Below are 16,056 nucleotides of genomic sequence, written 5' to 3' on the forward strand. Positions count from 1 at the left end.
CTACTTGACCAAATTAGACGCTGGGCCGTAACGCAAAATGTACCGCAAACAGCTGTCACTGCACTCCTGAAAATTCCTCGCACACATTCCTGTCATGCCGAGTTCCCTTCCGATGCACGCACACTGTTGAACAATCCCCGCAGTACATCAACTAACGTTTCTGCATTCGGCTGTGGGAAATATATCGCCTGCGATATATGCCAGGCGCTATATGCGATATAGCGCCTGGTCTTCAGTCTCTGCTGTGCCGCTTGCGAGAGGTACCTAGAGTCTTGCCGTTAATTATAAACGTTGATGGACTACCAATAAGCAAGAGCTCGAAACTTCACCTTTGGCCCATCCAGTGCCGTGTGAAAGGGCTCTTCTGTAATGGAGTGTTTCTGGTTGGAGTTTATGCTGGCACAGAAGCCAACAGATCCCAATGATTACTTGCGGCCTTTTGTCAACGAGGCGAAACAGCGTTGTGCTGATGGAACAAGGATCAATGGCAAACACCACTATGTGGAAGTTAACAGCAGCGTATGTGATGCACCAGCACGAGCTTTTGTCATGTTGACAAAAGGCCACAATGCTCGTTCAGGGTGGCCCAAGTGCACAGTTGAGGCGGGCGAATACAAAATCAACAGAATGTGTTTCCTAAACATGAGTGCACCTCTAAGAACGGGCACAACTTTCCGCCACCAACACGATATGGAGCACAATAGAGGGACTTCAGTTCTCGCTGAACTTAACATTGACTGCATATTGTCGGTGCCTCTTGGTTATATGCACTTGATCTGCTTAGGCGTGATGAAGAAGTTGCTAAGGTTGTGGACTCCTGTTCACCGCCATGCAGTTGGGCCAGCCGATAGAAGGATGATATCAGAGATGAATGTGTCTCTTGTTAAGCACATGTCATCAGAATTGAGCAGGAAGCCAAGGGCACTGGATGAGCTGGATCGCTGGAATGCGACAGAGTTTAGGTTGTTACTCATGTACACGGGTCCCTGTGTTTTCAAAGATCACCTGCCTGACGACTTGTACAGCAATTTCACCAATCAACACCATGCTTTTCGGAGTATTTGTGCGGAGTCTTTGTGTACCTTTGTTTTAAGCCCAATGAAAGGAAGATGTTATGCTCAGCCCACACAAGCATAGTACAAAGAGATAAGACAGGGATGGCCTATCGCATTCGGCTTCCGCCGGAATCATGCTTTTCTTCTCTCAGTTTCAAAAATGAAATTTGTTTCTACTATCCCTTTATGGGCTGGGTCTAGCAGCGTCCTTCCATCGAAGTGCACAAGGCTCCCTAAGAAGTCATCGAGCGCTATGCTCTGGACGCTCCAAAAAGCGTGATGTTCGTCTTTCTTTTTTTTTTCAGCTGGTATATCTGCTCAATGCCCTTGTTATTTATCATGAACTTGGGTAAATTTTGCATTCGCTTGGCAAATTTTTGAGTTCGGTTCCTAATAATTAGCATAAGTTAGATTACATCTGGCAGGTACCTCACATTGGTTGGGTAAAAAAGTGGGCTTTACTGATGCAACTTTTTAAGGTCAGTTTGTAAAATTTTACATAATAAAACTTAAGTTAGATGAGATTCCCATCAGGAGGTGGCAAAAACCTAGTAAGAACAAATGTCGTTGACCACATGATTCTAGGTGATGTAGCTCTTTATTATGATTCAATGACAAGTTTTCTGGGACACCCTGTATAACTTTTGCACAACACACGATGGCAGTCAAAAAGAAGAAGCCGAGACAGTTGCCACCAGAATCTGATGATGACATATACACCATCATGAAAGCTCCGCCTGTGCCCTCAAACTTCCCACGCCCTACCCCTGCTGGTGGTTCTCTGGATGCAGATCATGGTAAGCATGTGGTGCAGTTTCATTTTGGCGGAAATTCAACGAACACTGATGGTTTGATACAAAATGTGATATAGTAGTGTTTGCTGCAAAACAAGCCAGTGTGCATCTTTTCAGTTTCACGTTTTCCAGTTCAATATCTGTAGGTTTCAGAGAATACAATTTTCTTGGTAAACTCAAGTTTCACCCTAAAGAGGCAACCTTCAATTTTGGGTGCAAATTCAGGGAATAATCAGGTGAACCCTAAACCTTCAGGCTCTACTCATGGTGAATAGAATATATTGTTTGTTTCTTTTGATTCGTTGATTGATTTATTTGTATCGCGCCTACCAATGGCTGACAACAGCCTACTCGGCAGTGCACTATAAAAATATCATATGCAATTGAAAAAATATCATTGAATTCATAAGAAATGAAGAACGTACAATCAACTCAAATTGCAGCTGAATATCAATTCAGGATTAAACAAAATAACAATCGGGAAATAGTCAGACATAATCAGTTGCAAAATAGACGATGGGCAGAACATTTGTATTGATGAAGATTCATGGAAATATCAATGTCGAGATGGTTAAAGCCATTAAAGAGAAACTGGATACGAAACGTAGGGATCATTTCCTCATTAACTGGTGGGCAGAATAATACGAGCTGTCTACTAAGAAGGATAGTACAATAAAAATGTAGCGTAGATAATAGATGAGAGCAGTTAATGTGGCTATGGATCAGCTTATACAAGAACAACAGAGCGTTCATAAGACGTCTCCTGCTCAACAAAGGCAAACCTAAATATATATGTAGGGCTTAACTTCTTGGCGGTATACCAGACTACGCCCGATATTTACCCCCGAATCAAATTTGCAAAAACAGGGTTTTACCTGATATTTCACCAAAAACTGCTAGACCAGGGGGATTTGAAGTCATCACAGCTAACACAAAACTTTTGGAAACCTTTGTAAATTCATAAATATGCACATACAAATGGTCAAACCAGAGACCCTGCCGCGTCTTACATGCATGGACTCTGTCTACTGGTATTATGCTGACTTAACCAAAGACTTATGCCTGGTTCTATCCGATTCAACAAGAATTGGGCTGAATCAGGTTCCGTTAAGCCCGACTACAGCCGGATTATTGAAGCAAAATATTACCCAATATTTACTACATTTTTGCTGAAAAATAAAACCCGAAAAAACCAGGCCCTAAATATATGCAGAAAATGTAGACCGCAAGGACAGAGTCTTTCGCATAGGACACGTAAAGTCTCAGTTTTGTGTTGTGTTAAGTCAGTAATTTTTTTTGTGTTAGTGTGGTGAGCTTTTGAAACATTTTTTACTTTCAGGTTGAAGAGCTTGCTCATCTTGGGGGCAGCGAAGTGAGGCAATCAATGAGAAAAATACTTGAGTATCTCCTGACAGACTATGTTGCAGCTGAATTCAGCTGGTTAGGTCAGAAGGGCAAGCGCAAATTTTGGCAGCTGAAACCTCCACAGCTTATCATCCGTGAGTATATTACTCCATGCAGTATATGCAACATAAGGAATACCAGTGGTTTTAGAAAAGTTATGCCCGGTTAGGTCTTTGGACCAAGATCAGGGGTTGCTAAAACTGAAGTGATTTCTGTTTTGCAAACGTTAGTTGATGTGATGAATGTTTCACTGACAATCAGTACCTTTAGTGAAGCAGAACTAGCTGTTAAATTAAAGTTAAGGGTTCCTTTCATCCTTGTTCAAACCAGATTGTAGAACAGCAAAAAATACGGGTTTGGGTTCGCGTTACTTGGAGTTTGTTACTGTTGAGTTCACGTTCCGCTGTGCCAAAAATCGAATACTGATCGATACTGCTGATGTCCACATTGACGTTTTTAGTGGCCATGTACTCCGTTTAGCGAGAGAAATCGACGAGAGAAATCCTTTAAACAACGTCCACACTCATGAAGCGGTCTAGTCCTGCCGCTGTCTGCTCTCTAAATGACTTTTTTTTTTCCTTCCGCATGCACAATGCAAAAAAAGATACACTTAAAGGAAGCCAAATAAGACGAGCGTCATATTGAGGTACTGGTGCGGCACACTGCTTTCGCAGTGTTAGTTGATCTGAAACTGTCCAGAAGCATGCCGAAAATAAGTCTGCCAGCCTTGCGGTATCAGATTCCGTAGTAGTGTAGGGCTTGCAACATACTTGTCTGGAATCGAATTGTCTGGAATTGCTGTTTATCTGGCCTGGAATCTCCAGGCATAGCAAGATTGTTTTCTTTCGACTAATATACACTTACTGGGAAGCATGCGGTACGTGTCTATTAGTCAGAAGAATTATTCTTGCACCACCTGTATGTTTCAGGCAGGACAAACCACAAGCTGTCGATTCTAGACAAGCAACCTCACATGCTGTACTAGGGTGATTTCAAATCGAACCAGGCAGGGTGGACCAATCAACCTCTCAATTTTTTTTCTTTCAAACATATATTAAAGCTTTGTCCCTAGGAGGCAAATTGGGGCTGATTGAAAGGAATTGGTGGTTATTTTTTAATGAATCGTCATTCAGATGTGGGCATTTCGACCATTGCGCTTCCTACTGCAAAGTTTAACAACGCCTATCTTCATAACTATGCGATATATCCAGCTGAATTTTTTCCCACGTATTGTCAGGTAAGGGCGGCTTTGTATACTAAGTCTCGGATATTCTAAGGTTTGCCTTTGAGGAGATAAAAATCAAAGTTACCTGATGTGTAAAATATGGTACATTTTGGGAACCTTACTAGTCGTCTCCCAATTGTGATAACCAAAAGTAATCTACATCATTGTGTTCGTCTCAAAATGCTCTTTCTTATCATATCAAGTACATCATACTGGGGTTTGGTGCGACGCACTTAACATTTTTTTGTAACGGCATCTACCGAAAATGCATAAATTCGACAGCGCGCATCCCTTATATTCCCACTCATGACATCTTTCATGTTACTCACAAACGTTCCTCATGACGACTCAAAACATCACATCAAAAATTGCTTTAGAGATGGTCGAAGTTATGCTGTGAATGAGGTTGAGTTACGAGCGTAACTTCGACTATATCTGAAGCAAAATTTTTATGTACTGTTTTGAGTCGGTCATGAAGAACATTTGTGAGTACAATGAACGATGTCACGAGTGGGAATATATGGGATGCGTGCTGTTGATTTTACGCATTTTTGATAGACACCCCTCACAAAAAGACTTGCCCCAAATCACAATACGATGTACTTGCTATGATAAAGGGCATTTCGAATAATATATTCATAATGTTGTAGATTATTTTGGCTATCACGACTGGGTGAGGACCAGTCAGGTTCTCAAGACATACCATGTTTTACAAATGAGGCAACTTCAAGACCTCCTCAAAGGCGAACGTTAGAATCCTTGGAACGTAGGAGGCAATGCGGTGGCGGCCCGTGTGTGATGGCGAAGACGTGCTTCTGCTGCCACGGGCTACGGCGCTGGCACGGCAGCTCTACCGGCACCGTCCTAGTGTGAGGTCACTACCATCTGCCCGCTGGGACATTCCGTCATCGCCGGTCAGGACTCATGTAGAGGAACACCACCTCCTTTTACATTTGGTGACCCGGACGTGATTTGAACACGCATGCTCCTCTACATGAGTCCTGACCAGCGGTGATGGAATGTCCCAGCGGGCAGATGGACGTGGCCTCACGCTAGGACGGTGCAGGTAGAATTGGCTGGCAGGTGCAGTGGCGCGCGCCATCAGAGTCACGTCTTCATCGTCGCCCACGGGCCGCCACAATGCTATCCACCCCTGATAATATGTGAAAAAAAAAAAAATTAAAACTAAGTAGGAAGCGCAATGGTCGAAATGCCCATATCAGAATTATGATTAATAAAAAAATAACCAACAATTATTTTCAACTCCTTTCAGTGCCAATATGCCTCATAGTAGCAAGACTTTAATATATGGTTGAAATAAATAAATTCGAGAGGTCGACCGGGCCGCGCTGCCTGATTCGGCATGAAATTACCCACCAGTAAATCCAGAACACGAAAGCAATATGCGTCAGCATAATTGGGTTCATAGTAATCAGGGCTATATTTGTTTTTCAAACCACCACCAGTAACACAGGCACAGTTCTTCGTATGCTTCTCCAGACAGAGTCGACGCTCCTGCGCTTCGTGTTACAAAAGCTGCTGAAAGCATACTTGCTATATGTCTTATGGTTGCAGAAATGGGCATATGTCGTTTTTACTTGCTTGTGAACACACGCACAGTTCTTAACTTGAGTTTGCGAAATTATTTTATGCAACAGAATTCCAGGGGTTTTAGCTATTGGTCTTCGATTTGGGCGTTGAACTGGTTGTCATTTTTCAGGTGCCGTGAGGAAGAACATCAGGCTCTCTGCAGCCACTAGGTATGAAGTGGAGAGCGTGATCAAGACGTGGCTCCGTAACGCAAAAGAACGCTGCACCAGCAAGCGAGCAGTGACTGACCATCCACCTTCACAACAGGACTGAGCGCGCCACAAAGGAACCATACCTGTGAAAGTGCAGTTTTACGTACATAGCATTCATTTCTAGATTTTAGTTGTATCAACTTCTGGTTTTATTTCTAGTCTGCGCACATTACTTTGCGATGTTTGTGAGAGTTTGAACTGATTTTGAAGCACACAGTTTGAAACGAGACAGTTTCACTTAAGCCAGTGTGGAGAACTTCATAAGTGTAACGACTTGAAGGTGAACATGTTTAGCACAAATGTGTCTGGTTGGGATAAACTCAATGGGAGGAAAAAGTCTAACACCAACTAAAGTTCAGTCAAGAGAGTTAGTGCCGTTTCTAACTCTACTGGCTCCTTTCTCAGGGGTGACATTTGAAGCCAGGGAGTGACACTTTCATACAAGAGTATTCGCCGTTTTTACTACCACATGGCCCAGGCCATTAACATAGACTGGGCAGTGCGACTCGACTGGGTGTCGATTGAACGTGCCAGAACTCAGTGAGCAGTCGCAGCCTGAGGTTCGTCTCAAGCTCAATGATATCGGCATTCCTGAAATCAATGTCATGATCTTTCGTCCTACAGTGTTCAGCTAATGCACTTTGTTGCATGTCACACTTTGTTTTTGTGCTGTAGCCCACAGCATTATCTGTTCCACGATTCCATTGAGATTCCATGTGCAGAATGTGCTGCTGTTTATATCGGGTATGCTAAGAACTTCCCGCAAAGATTACACAAACAACGTCAGGAAGTATGACATGAAGCAAAGCGCCTTAACTTAACACTGCCAGGTGGAAACCACGTCATTGATTTTGGGAATGTCAGTATCGGCGACTGCTCATTCAGTTGTGGCACATTCAACACGCAAATGTTCAACTACACAGGAACACTACACAGTCTGTAGGTCAAAAACCTCCGCTTAGAAAGTGAAAAAAAAAAAAAAACAATGACCACTCATGTATAAGTGTGAGCGATTCTCCCTAGCCTCGAATCGTGGCCCAAAAGAAGGAGCCAGTAGGCTTGGAAATGTCGTGACCCTCTTGCACGAACATTGGCTGTTGTTTTTCTTTTTTGCATTGAGCTTCTTAAGTGAAGTTAGCTTGAGAACTTCTTCAACATATTTATCTTTTATCTCTATTGCGGCTACTCCTAAGCCATTTTACCTGTGATATTTTTTTAATATTTATGGAGCATATAGTTTGCGGGACTTTGTTAAAGCAAACGTGTTCAAAGTGCTTTTAATGCAGCTGTACAGGGTGTTTCCTCTATCTGCACTGAATATTCAGACAGACATATGTAGCATTAAAAAACATGCACTGCCATAAGACTTCTCAAAATCCTGGCCACCATGACTAATCATTTTCCAACAATTAACTAATTACTGAGTATAAAAGAAGATTGCAGCTGCACTATTGGAGCTCAGCATCAGTGTGGTCCACTGCATGTCAGTCCTTGCTATTGACCAAATTGATTCACCTTCGAATGTGTGCCTTAAAATTGAAATTCGTCACCCAAAAGAGCAACCTCCATGTCTCTGTCATTGCTTGTCATTGCAGGAACAATATCGCCAGTGCTGCTAGAGCTTACCATCGTCAATGTGATGGTTCTGCGTTTTTTTTTATCTGCAAGGGAACAAACATTTCACTAAGCGTGCTAGCGTACTGCCTTATTGGAGAAGTCATTGCTTTGACGTTCAGCAAGGGCAGATATACTAAGGTTGTTGTCCCTCTTAGCGAGAACAGGTTTTGGTTTCAAAGGAACCCGCAGAGGTAAATTAATGGGGTCCATAGCAAGCATAGTTATGACTGCTGCGTTCGTTTTAGCATGCAGTGGACCATAAGTCATACAGATACTTGGCTTTGCATCTGCAATGTGCCCCGTACATGCAATAATTAATTTAAAGTTGTTACTTTAAGTATAACAATTCATTAGCCAGCTGGGTGAAAGTACCTCGTTCCTGATGACTACCATGTTGGTAGATCTTATGGTAAATTAGATATTTCAATAAACCTTTTTATTTTTTATTTTCACATGTGCAGTTCAATCTGCAATTTTTTGAGTACTTTGTGATGAACATTTAGACTTACTGACTTATTTCAATTTATCCCATGTATGGTATTTTGAGGTAACTGTGTTCAGAATGCTTGAAATAAGCACAATGCGTATGGTGCATTGACAAGAGTAGAACCTCTGAAGTTCTTCACAAGCTGTGATGAAACAGATAGCATTAAACGCAATGAGGTATCAAAAGTGCCATTGTTTCCTGTCGCTTAGGCAGTAGTTGTCATTGCATTATATAGTTTGTGGGAAATGTGCTTCGGTACTATTGTCTGCCTAAAATATGCCTCAAGATTGCTTGGTAGCAGTTAGTGTTTGTGCGACCCTTTACACTACCCTGTGATATCCTGATGCTAAGATGGGAGCAGTTTCTTCAGTTTCTACTGAAGTGCCTGAGCAGGCTTGCCTTATGAGTAACCCTTGGTAACTTTTGTATGGAAGTATAGAATATTGAATAAAATTTCTAGTCACTGTGAACAGGCATGTGTGATGCAACAGCTTGCACTATAAAGTGCATATATAGCATAGCATATAGCATCCTGAAAATGTCGTAAAGGACGCCACGAGGGTTGCCCAAATGAAGTCCCAGGCTGTTGCAATGGCAGTACGAATGATGTCCCGTAGTATGTCATTCGGATTATTCTGGATATTTTATGGACGTCTGATTATCCGGTTGGTGACACCTTATGGACGTCCTCAGGATGTGCCTTGGTTGTGTGGGACGTCCAGGCATCACCTGTAGAGCACAAAAACACATCCATAGCATAGAGGAGCCCAGAGCCACAACGAAACGCGAAACAACGGACGCGAGAACGGCGAACGAAACTCCACCGAGGCTACGCTCTTCCACTAGTGGCCGACGCAACTGCTAAGAACAGAATTAACGCGTCCACGCCAGCCGGCGTCCAAGCAAGAACTGAATCCTTGCCCCTCTGTAGGCTTTGCTCGTGACGCCATCCTATTGTCACATGGCTGCACTGTTTTTTTTTTTTTCAACTAATATCCAACCCATCTCCGGACAAGGTCCACCTGAAACAATAGAGTCGCGGTATGACGTCATCATGCAGCTGCGTGGCTCAAGGACACGTACGCTCTAGACAGGGGACCTGTTATTTATTGAATCACTATCCCAAGATTATTTCCTTTATTGTACCATAACGATTGCATAGGAAACAGAAAAAGTATTGCAGGAAAATACCGCATGAGAGGTGATTATAGGAATTAAGCATATCATTCCCAAAGTCTTACTAAATGAGACTTATGAGTACAGGAAAAATAGTGGTTCGGCAAGACACGTCCGTCCCATCCGAGTGCTAGGCAAATAACTGAATAATGACACGTTGTTCCTCCTGAATAAAGCCACACACCTGTCCCCCTTGCGGTTACTCTCTGAACTAAACGAATAGCAAAATTATTGAGAATCGTTCTAGCTCTACTCCCAGTCAAGGCAGCAGTACCGTCAAGGCAAGAATGTTCCTGGCAAAAGAAAAAAAAAACTACATGTAGAAGGAAAGCATGACAGAACAGGATCAACACGATGATGATGATAATTGGAGGTTTTGGCGCAAAAGCGACTGAGACCATAGAGCGCCAAAAACTATGGTTGTAAATGGCTCAACTTAGAAGTAAAAGTAAAAATGATGGAATTAAGAGAGAGAAGCAAATCTAGACATATAGGTGGATATAAAAAATTTAGCTAAAAGTTACAAGTTCCTAAGCATTCCTATATCTCTAAAGAAACTCAAAATGTTCTCGAAAGGAACAAAAGGCTCATCACCCAGCAGAAGAGTTGGGTGAAGAGGTAAAAAGTACTTGTAGCACTCAGTAAAGTGACGATTTCGATGAGGTTCGTGTTTTGAACACGATATCAAAATATGTACAATAAAAATGGGCTCATCACAGAGGGTGCACTGTGGCGGCTCCTCCCCACGAAGTAGAAAGCCGTGTGATAGGTAAGTGTGTCCAATTCTGAGCCTGTGCCACAGGACATCACGGATGCGGGGTTCCAATGTGTGCGTGTGATGACTGATGTGTGGCTTTATCAGGTGAAGTTTGTTCTGTGTTTGTGAATCCCCTAATTCTTGCCATTTTGCGTTAATGGCGCATTTTAGCACCCGTCTGAAGTCGTGAAAGGGCATGTCAAATGGACTGATGTCTAAGGTAAGGGCTGCTGAAGCAGCTCGATCTGCCTGCTCGTTTCCTGGGATACCCATATGGCTGGGCACCCAGCAAAACGTTAGTCTGTAACCTTTATTTATGACTCTACTTACCAAGGAAAGCGCTCTCTTAACCAACAGATTCTTGGTTCTCTGCAGACTGTGCAGGGCGTGTAGACAGCCCAGAGAATCTGTGTAGATTACAGCAAATCTAATGCTAGTTTGCAAGATAAAATTGAGGGCTAAGATAATTGCGTACACTTCGGCCGTAAAAATAGATGCGACTGGATTTAGGCGATGCGACCTTGTCACTGCTGCAGAGACCATGGCACACGAAACGCTGCTAGAGGTTCGTGATCCATCTGTGTATATTTCCACGTGATCCCCAAAGGAGTGTTTCAATTCCTCAAACTTCTGTTGAAGAACCAGGGGCAAAGTAGCCTTCTTGTCATACTTTGTTAGGGAATAATTGTAGCCAGGTTTTGGCTGCCACGGGGGAACTTCCAGTCCGGATTCGAAGATCCAGGAATCCCGACAAGAGAAATCATAGAGTTCTTGATAGTGTGATACCCTCATGCTGAACGGACGTACAACTCATGATCTACTTATGAAAAGTCGACAAAACTGTGTGCCCTGGACACAAGACAATGCAGGGTGTTGATGATAGCTTTTAATTTTAAGGGCGTAGAGAATGCTGAGGTAGCAACGACGTCTCTCCAAAGACCATTCGTTGCACTCTACGTACAAACTCTCCTCTGGTGAGGTTCGGAAAGCTCCAAGCGCTAACCGTAGCCCTTGATGATGTATAGGGTCAATTAATTTAAGGACAGACGGTCGAGCGGAACCATATACTACAGAACGGTACTCCATCTTGGACCTAATTACTGAAATGTATATTTTGTGCAGCATATCTCTGTCTGCTCCCCAGGTCTTGTGTGATATAACTTTCATCAAAGCCAACGATTTCATACATTTTGTCTTCAGTTCTTTGATGTGTGGCAAGAAAGTGAGTTTTTTGTCAAAGACCATTCCCAGGAATTTGTGTTCGTCCTGGACTGCAAGGTCCCGACCATTGATGGACAGTGTTGGGCTTGTCTTTTTCTGGGGAGAATTTAAATTCATTTTGGTCAGCCCATCTGACAAGTCTGTTTATCGTTAGCTGGAGCTGCCTCTCACATGTATTCAAATTTGTCGAGGAGTAGGAGATTTGCACATCATCGACGTACAGCGAGTAAGACACAGAAGGATGAATTGCGGTAGCTATTGAATTCATTTTCACAATAAAAAGAGTCACACTGAGAACTGAACCCTGAGGTACTCCGTTTTCCTGAACAAATGGCCTTGACAGGGTGGAACCCAACTGTACCCTGAAGGTTCTCCCGTGAAGAAAATTGACGACACAACGTAAAAGTCAGCCTCTTATGCCTAAGGAATGCAAATCTCGTATGATACCATACCGCCATGCAGTATCATACGCTTTTTCTAGATCAAAAAATACCGAGACACACTGACTCCGCCTGACAAATGCCTCTCTGATTGCGGTTTCCAAGCGGACAAGATGGTCTGTAGTAGAACGCGCAGCTCGAAAACCGCATTGATTATTGTCTAGGCAGTTATTCACTTCGAGGTAATACACCAGCCTGTTATTAACCATTCTCTCAAAAGTTTTTCCAATACAACTAGTGAGAGCAATGGGCCTATAGCTTGTAGGGTTTAATGGGTCCTTTCCTGGTTTCAGGAGAGGAATTACTGTAGCGACCTTCCATGCTGACGACATTTGCCCACTACCCCAGACGTCATTGAAAAACTTGAGCAAACCTTCTTTGGATTTTTCGGACAAATGGACAAGCATGGAGTAGGTGATTCGATCTGGGCCCGGAGCACTAACATTTACTGATGATAGTGCCTGCAGGAGCTCACGGGCAGTGAAAGGCTGGTTATATGCACAGTTCTCATCTCCCGTTGTTGTGACAGTTCGCTGTTCTTCACGTCGCTTGACACTTAAGAATTTGTCTGTGTAATTTGAGGAATTTGATATATTGTGAAAGTGCTGACCCAATACATCAGCTTGTTCATTTAGGCTCTGGCATGGAATTCCATTTACCTACTACATTACTTACCTACATTTACTTTGGCCTGGCGCCGTGTCCACCTTGCCTTAGCACGTGCCTTTTTGAAAGTTAAGAGGTTCTGTGCTGTGGGATACCTACGAAAGACACCCCAAGCGCGATTTTGTTGCTTCCGTGTGTCCTCACAGTCCTTTGTCCACCACGGCTTTGGATGCCTTGGTAGACGGGAGGAGGTCTGCGGGATACTCTGAACAGCAGCTTCCAACATAACATTGGTAATAAAATTATTGGTGTCGTCGATCGACATTCCATTAAAAGATACTGGAGTGAACTCTGATTGTTCTTTGAATAAACTCCAGTTGGCTTCTCGGAGCTTCCAGCGAGGCTGACGTGTTGTTATCGTGCTTGTACTTGAAACATACGTCAACTTCACTGGGAAGTCATCACTGCCCATCGGATTTGTCATCGCTGCCCACGCAATGTCTGGGAACAGCGATGGGCTGCAAAAGGACAAGTCAATTGCGGAGAAAGATTGCGTGGCTGTATGGAGGTATGTTGGTGAACCTGTGTTAAGAAGACATATGGGTCGAGCAAGTAAGATCCTCTCTAACATTTTCCCCCGACTATCGACTTTAGAGCTCCCCCACAGATAGTTGTGTCCATTAAAGTCTCCCAAGACAATGAAAGGAGGTGAGAGTTGCTCTAATACTTTCTCAATGCCCGCTTGTACTATTCTTTCTGAAGGAGGGAGGTACACAGAACAGACAGTTACAAGTTTGTTTAGAGAGATTTGGACTGCAACAGCTTCTAGCTCACTTGCAACAGATATTTCTTTAGCCGGAAGTGACCGTGGTACGATCACAGCCACACCGCCAGCTGTTCGTGCGTTGTTCATGCGGTCTTTCCTAAACATGTCATAGTGCCTGAGGGGATTCATGTTTTGTGCACTCAGATAAGTTTCTTGTAGGCATGCACAAATAGTGTTATTCTTGTCTAGAATGTCCTTAATATCTTCTAAATTGGAATACAATCCTCGACAATTCCACTGCCAGATAACCTGGTCCATAGCAGGGAAAAGGACGGGCAAAAGAAATAGAAGCGCATAACACTGAACAGTACATCAGATGTGTGTGGACATTGACTGTCTTCTCATGTTTATATTGTGGTTAAGGGGGCGGTACTCTAGGTGCAGGTACCTTTTGCTGATCTTTGGGTTTTGTACCCCTGCCTATGCCCTTTTCCCTTTTCTCCATAGCCTGGGAAAAAGAAGGAAGACTCGACGACGACTTCTGCGACGAGCAGTCATCGTCGTCGACGTCCATACTATGGCTTGCATTTAGAGGCGAGCACTGAGTGCTGTCCTCCCAGATGGAGAGGTTGCCAGCACCCTCTACGGAAGCTGTTGCCACCTCGTTAGTACTACCAGCCACTTGGCTAGCAGCAGATACTGGAGGAGGGGACATTTCCATGTCCTTCTCCTTTTGTTGGGGAGCGTGGAGTGGAGGCCCAACGGTTTGAGTCTCCACGGACACTCTGAGGGGTGCCACTCCCCTGCGCACTACCTCAGAGAAAGAACCTTTTTTCTGGAACTCTAGTTGTGCCTTAGCTGCTTTGTATGAGATGTTCTGTTGCGTTCTAATTTTGAGGAGTTGTTTTTCGAATTGCCATCGAGGGCAGGACCTGGAATATACTGAGTGCCCACCCTGGCAGTTCACACATTTGAAGTCATTCTGACATGTTTCTGACATATGATCCTTTCCAGAGGATTACGGGCATGTCGACTGTCCCCGACAAGTCTGTGAGCTATGCCCAAAGCGCTGGCATTTGAAACAGCGCTTCGGGTCGGGAATGAAAAGTCTAACGTGACAGTCGAGATAGCCGGCTTTTATGGTCGATGGGAGTGTGTGACGCCTGAAGGAAACGATTACATGTGTTGTGGGAATCTCTTTGCCCTCTCTGCGCATGGTTATTCTTTTTGCAGAAACAACACCCTCTTCCTTCAAACCGTCCTCAATCTCAGACTCTGAACAGTCCAGCAGCTCGTCTTGGGAGATCACGCTCTTCACTGTGTTTAGTGTTCTGTGAGGCGTTACCGTCACAGGTATATCGCCAATCTGTTTCAGTGACTCTAAAGCTGTACTCTGTTGCTTGGTTTGCACCTCAATCTGGATATCCCCTGTACGAAGTTTCCTGGCCTGATACGACTTCCCTACTGCTTGTTCGGTAACTTTGGCTGTCACAAATGGTGATAACTTGCCTAAAGTACCAGTGTCATTGTCAGCATGAATTATCAAAAACTTTGGAAACCACGTTTCCGCAGGTGTTTCTAAAAAATCCACTACTCGTCCTTCGGTGCGGAACCGTTTTCGGTCCCGATCGTTTCTTTTGGAGTTATGTGATGCCATAAAAGAATACACAATGTTCTGTGCAAATGCCCTGTCGTCCACCACGGAACCCAACCACGGGATCGCGCTCCACGCGATAACAGGTACGTTCGCACTATACCCAAGTGCAGCTTCGCAAGAGGTGAAAGAACTCCACACGGTTGACCCTTGCCGCCAAGAAAGGTGAAATAAGAAAGGAGAAGAGAGGAGAGTGCAGAAAGAAAAAGTAGTGAAAAGTAGATGGCGACTAGCTGAATAGTCCTGGCCGGGCCTTCCAGGACCACCCGACTATGGGAAGCAGGGGCCAAAGCAGTGTGTTGTTTTCCCGGAGGGGCCCCGAAGGGTCCAAACCAACCTCCGAGTCCACTCAACTGCCAGGATCCCTGTTTCCCCAGACACGGGAAAGCCACGCACAGCTATACGTGGGGGTCTCCCTCCTGCGGCGACCCACCCGTGAGTGCAGGAGGGGGCTACTGCGGCTGCTGCCGGGCGATGGGGGCGCCAAGTTCCCGACGCCGGGGGGAATCAACATGATCACAATCAAATTACAAGTTGTATTATAAAAAGTCTAATATTCCTATACCTGAGAACCATCATTGGAATAGTGTGAACATCTGTCATAACATTTCGAGCGCAATAAAGAATCTAAGTTTCATATCCCAACATTACACAACTTTTAATTAATCAATTTCTTATTAATTGAACAGCATAGAGGCAAGGAAATAACGAGAAACAACGCAATCAAAAATTAATAGTGAGCCAAACATGCGCACCATCGAACACATAGACAAATAATAGCTAATCAATCTATCAAAACGAGAAATATTACAAATTTAACATTATAGCAGAGACTTAACGCTGAAAAACAGAGGAACACTTTCAGCGGCGGCACGCAAACAACAACAGAGGAAAATAATCTATCATTGGACAATCATAAAATCATATTCATGACTTAATCTAATCGAACATCATACAATTTTCGTTCTAACGAACGATACAAACCTTGATGGAGGTATCCAAGACATAGAAAATAGGCACTGTTTTCGTCTCGGTTTTCACTCTTTTTTCAA

General features: G+C 43.8%; 1 protein-coding gene across 1 annotated transcript; it reads left to right on the forward strand.

The window, feature by feature from the left end:
* Window positions 1-1,640: 1,640 nt before the first annotated feature.
* On the forward strand, window positions 1,641-6,433 carry LOC135370340 (uncharacterized). Its single transcript, XM_064604068.1, has 3 exons — window positions 1,641-1,852; window positions 3,189-3,348; window positions 6,199-6,433. The coding sequence occupies exons 1-3, from the start codon at window positions 1,841-1,843 to the stop codon at window positions 6,339-6,341; spliced, it is 315 nt and encodes a 104-aa protein (XP_064460138.1). The 5' UTR covers window positions 1,641-1,840; the 3' UTR covers window positions 6,342-6,433.
* The last annotated feature ends 9,623 nt before the right edge of the window (window positions 6,434-16,056 follow it).

This window comes from Ornithodoros turicata, chromosome 1, assembly GCF_037126465.1.
Source record: "Ornithodoros turicata isolate Travis chromosome 1, ASM3712646v1, whole genome shotgun sequence".
Classification (NCBI taxonomy): domain Eukaryota; kingdom Metazoa; phylum Arthropoda; class Arachnida; order Ixodida; family Argasidae; genus Ornithodoros; species Ornithodoros turicata.

Bases quoted from the DNA above. Each gene is read 5' to 3' on its own strand.
- LOC135370340 (XM_064604068.1), top strand. The intron at 3,349-6,198 runs GTGAGTATATTA...GTCATTTTTCAG, and splicing joins ACCTCCACAGCTTATCATCC to GTGCCGTGAGGAAGAACATC.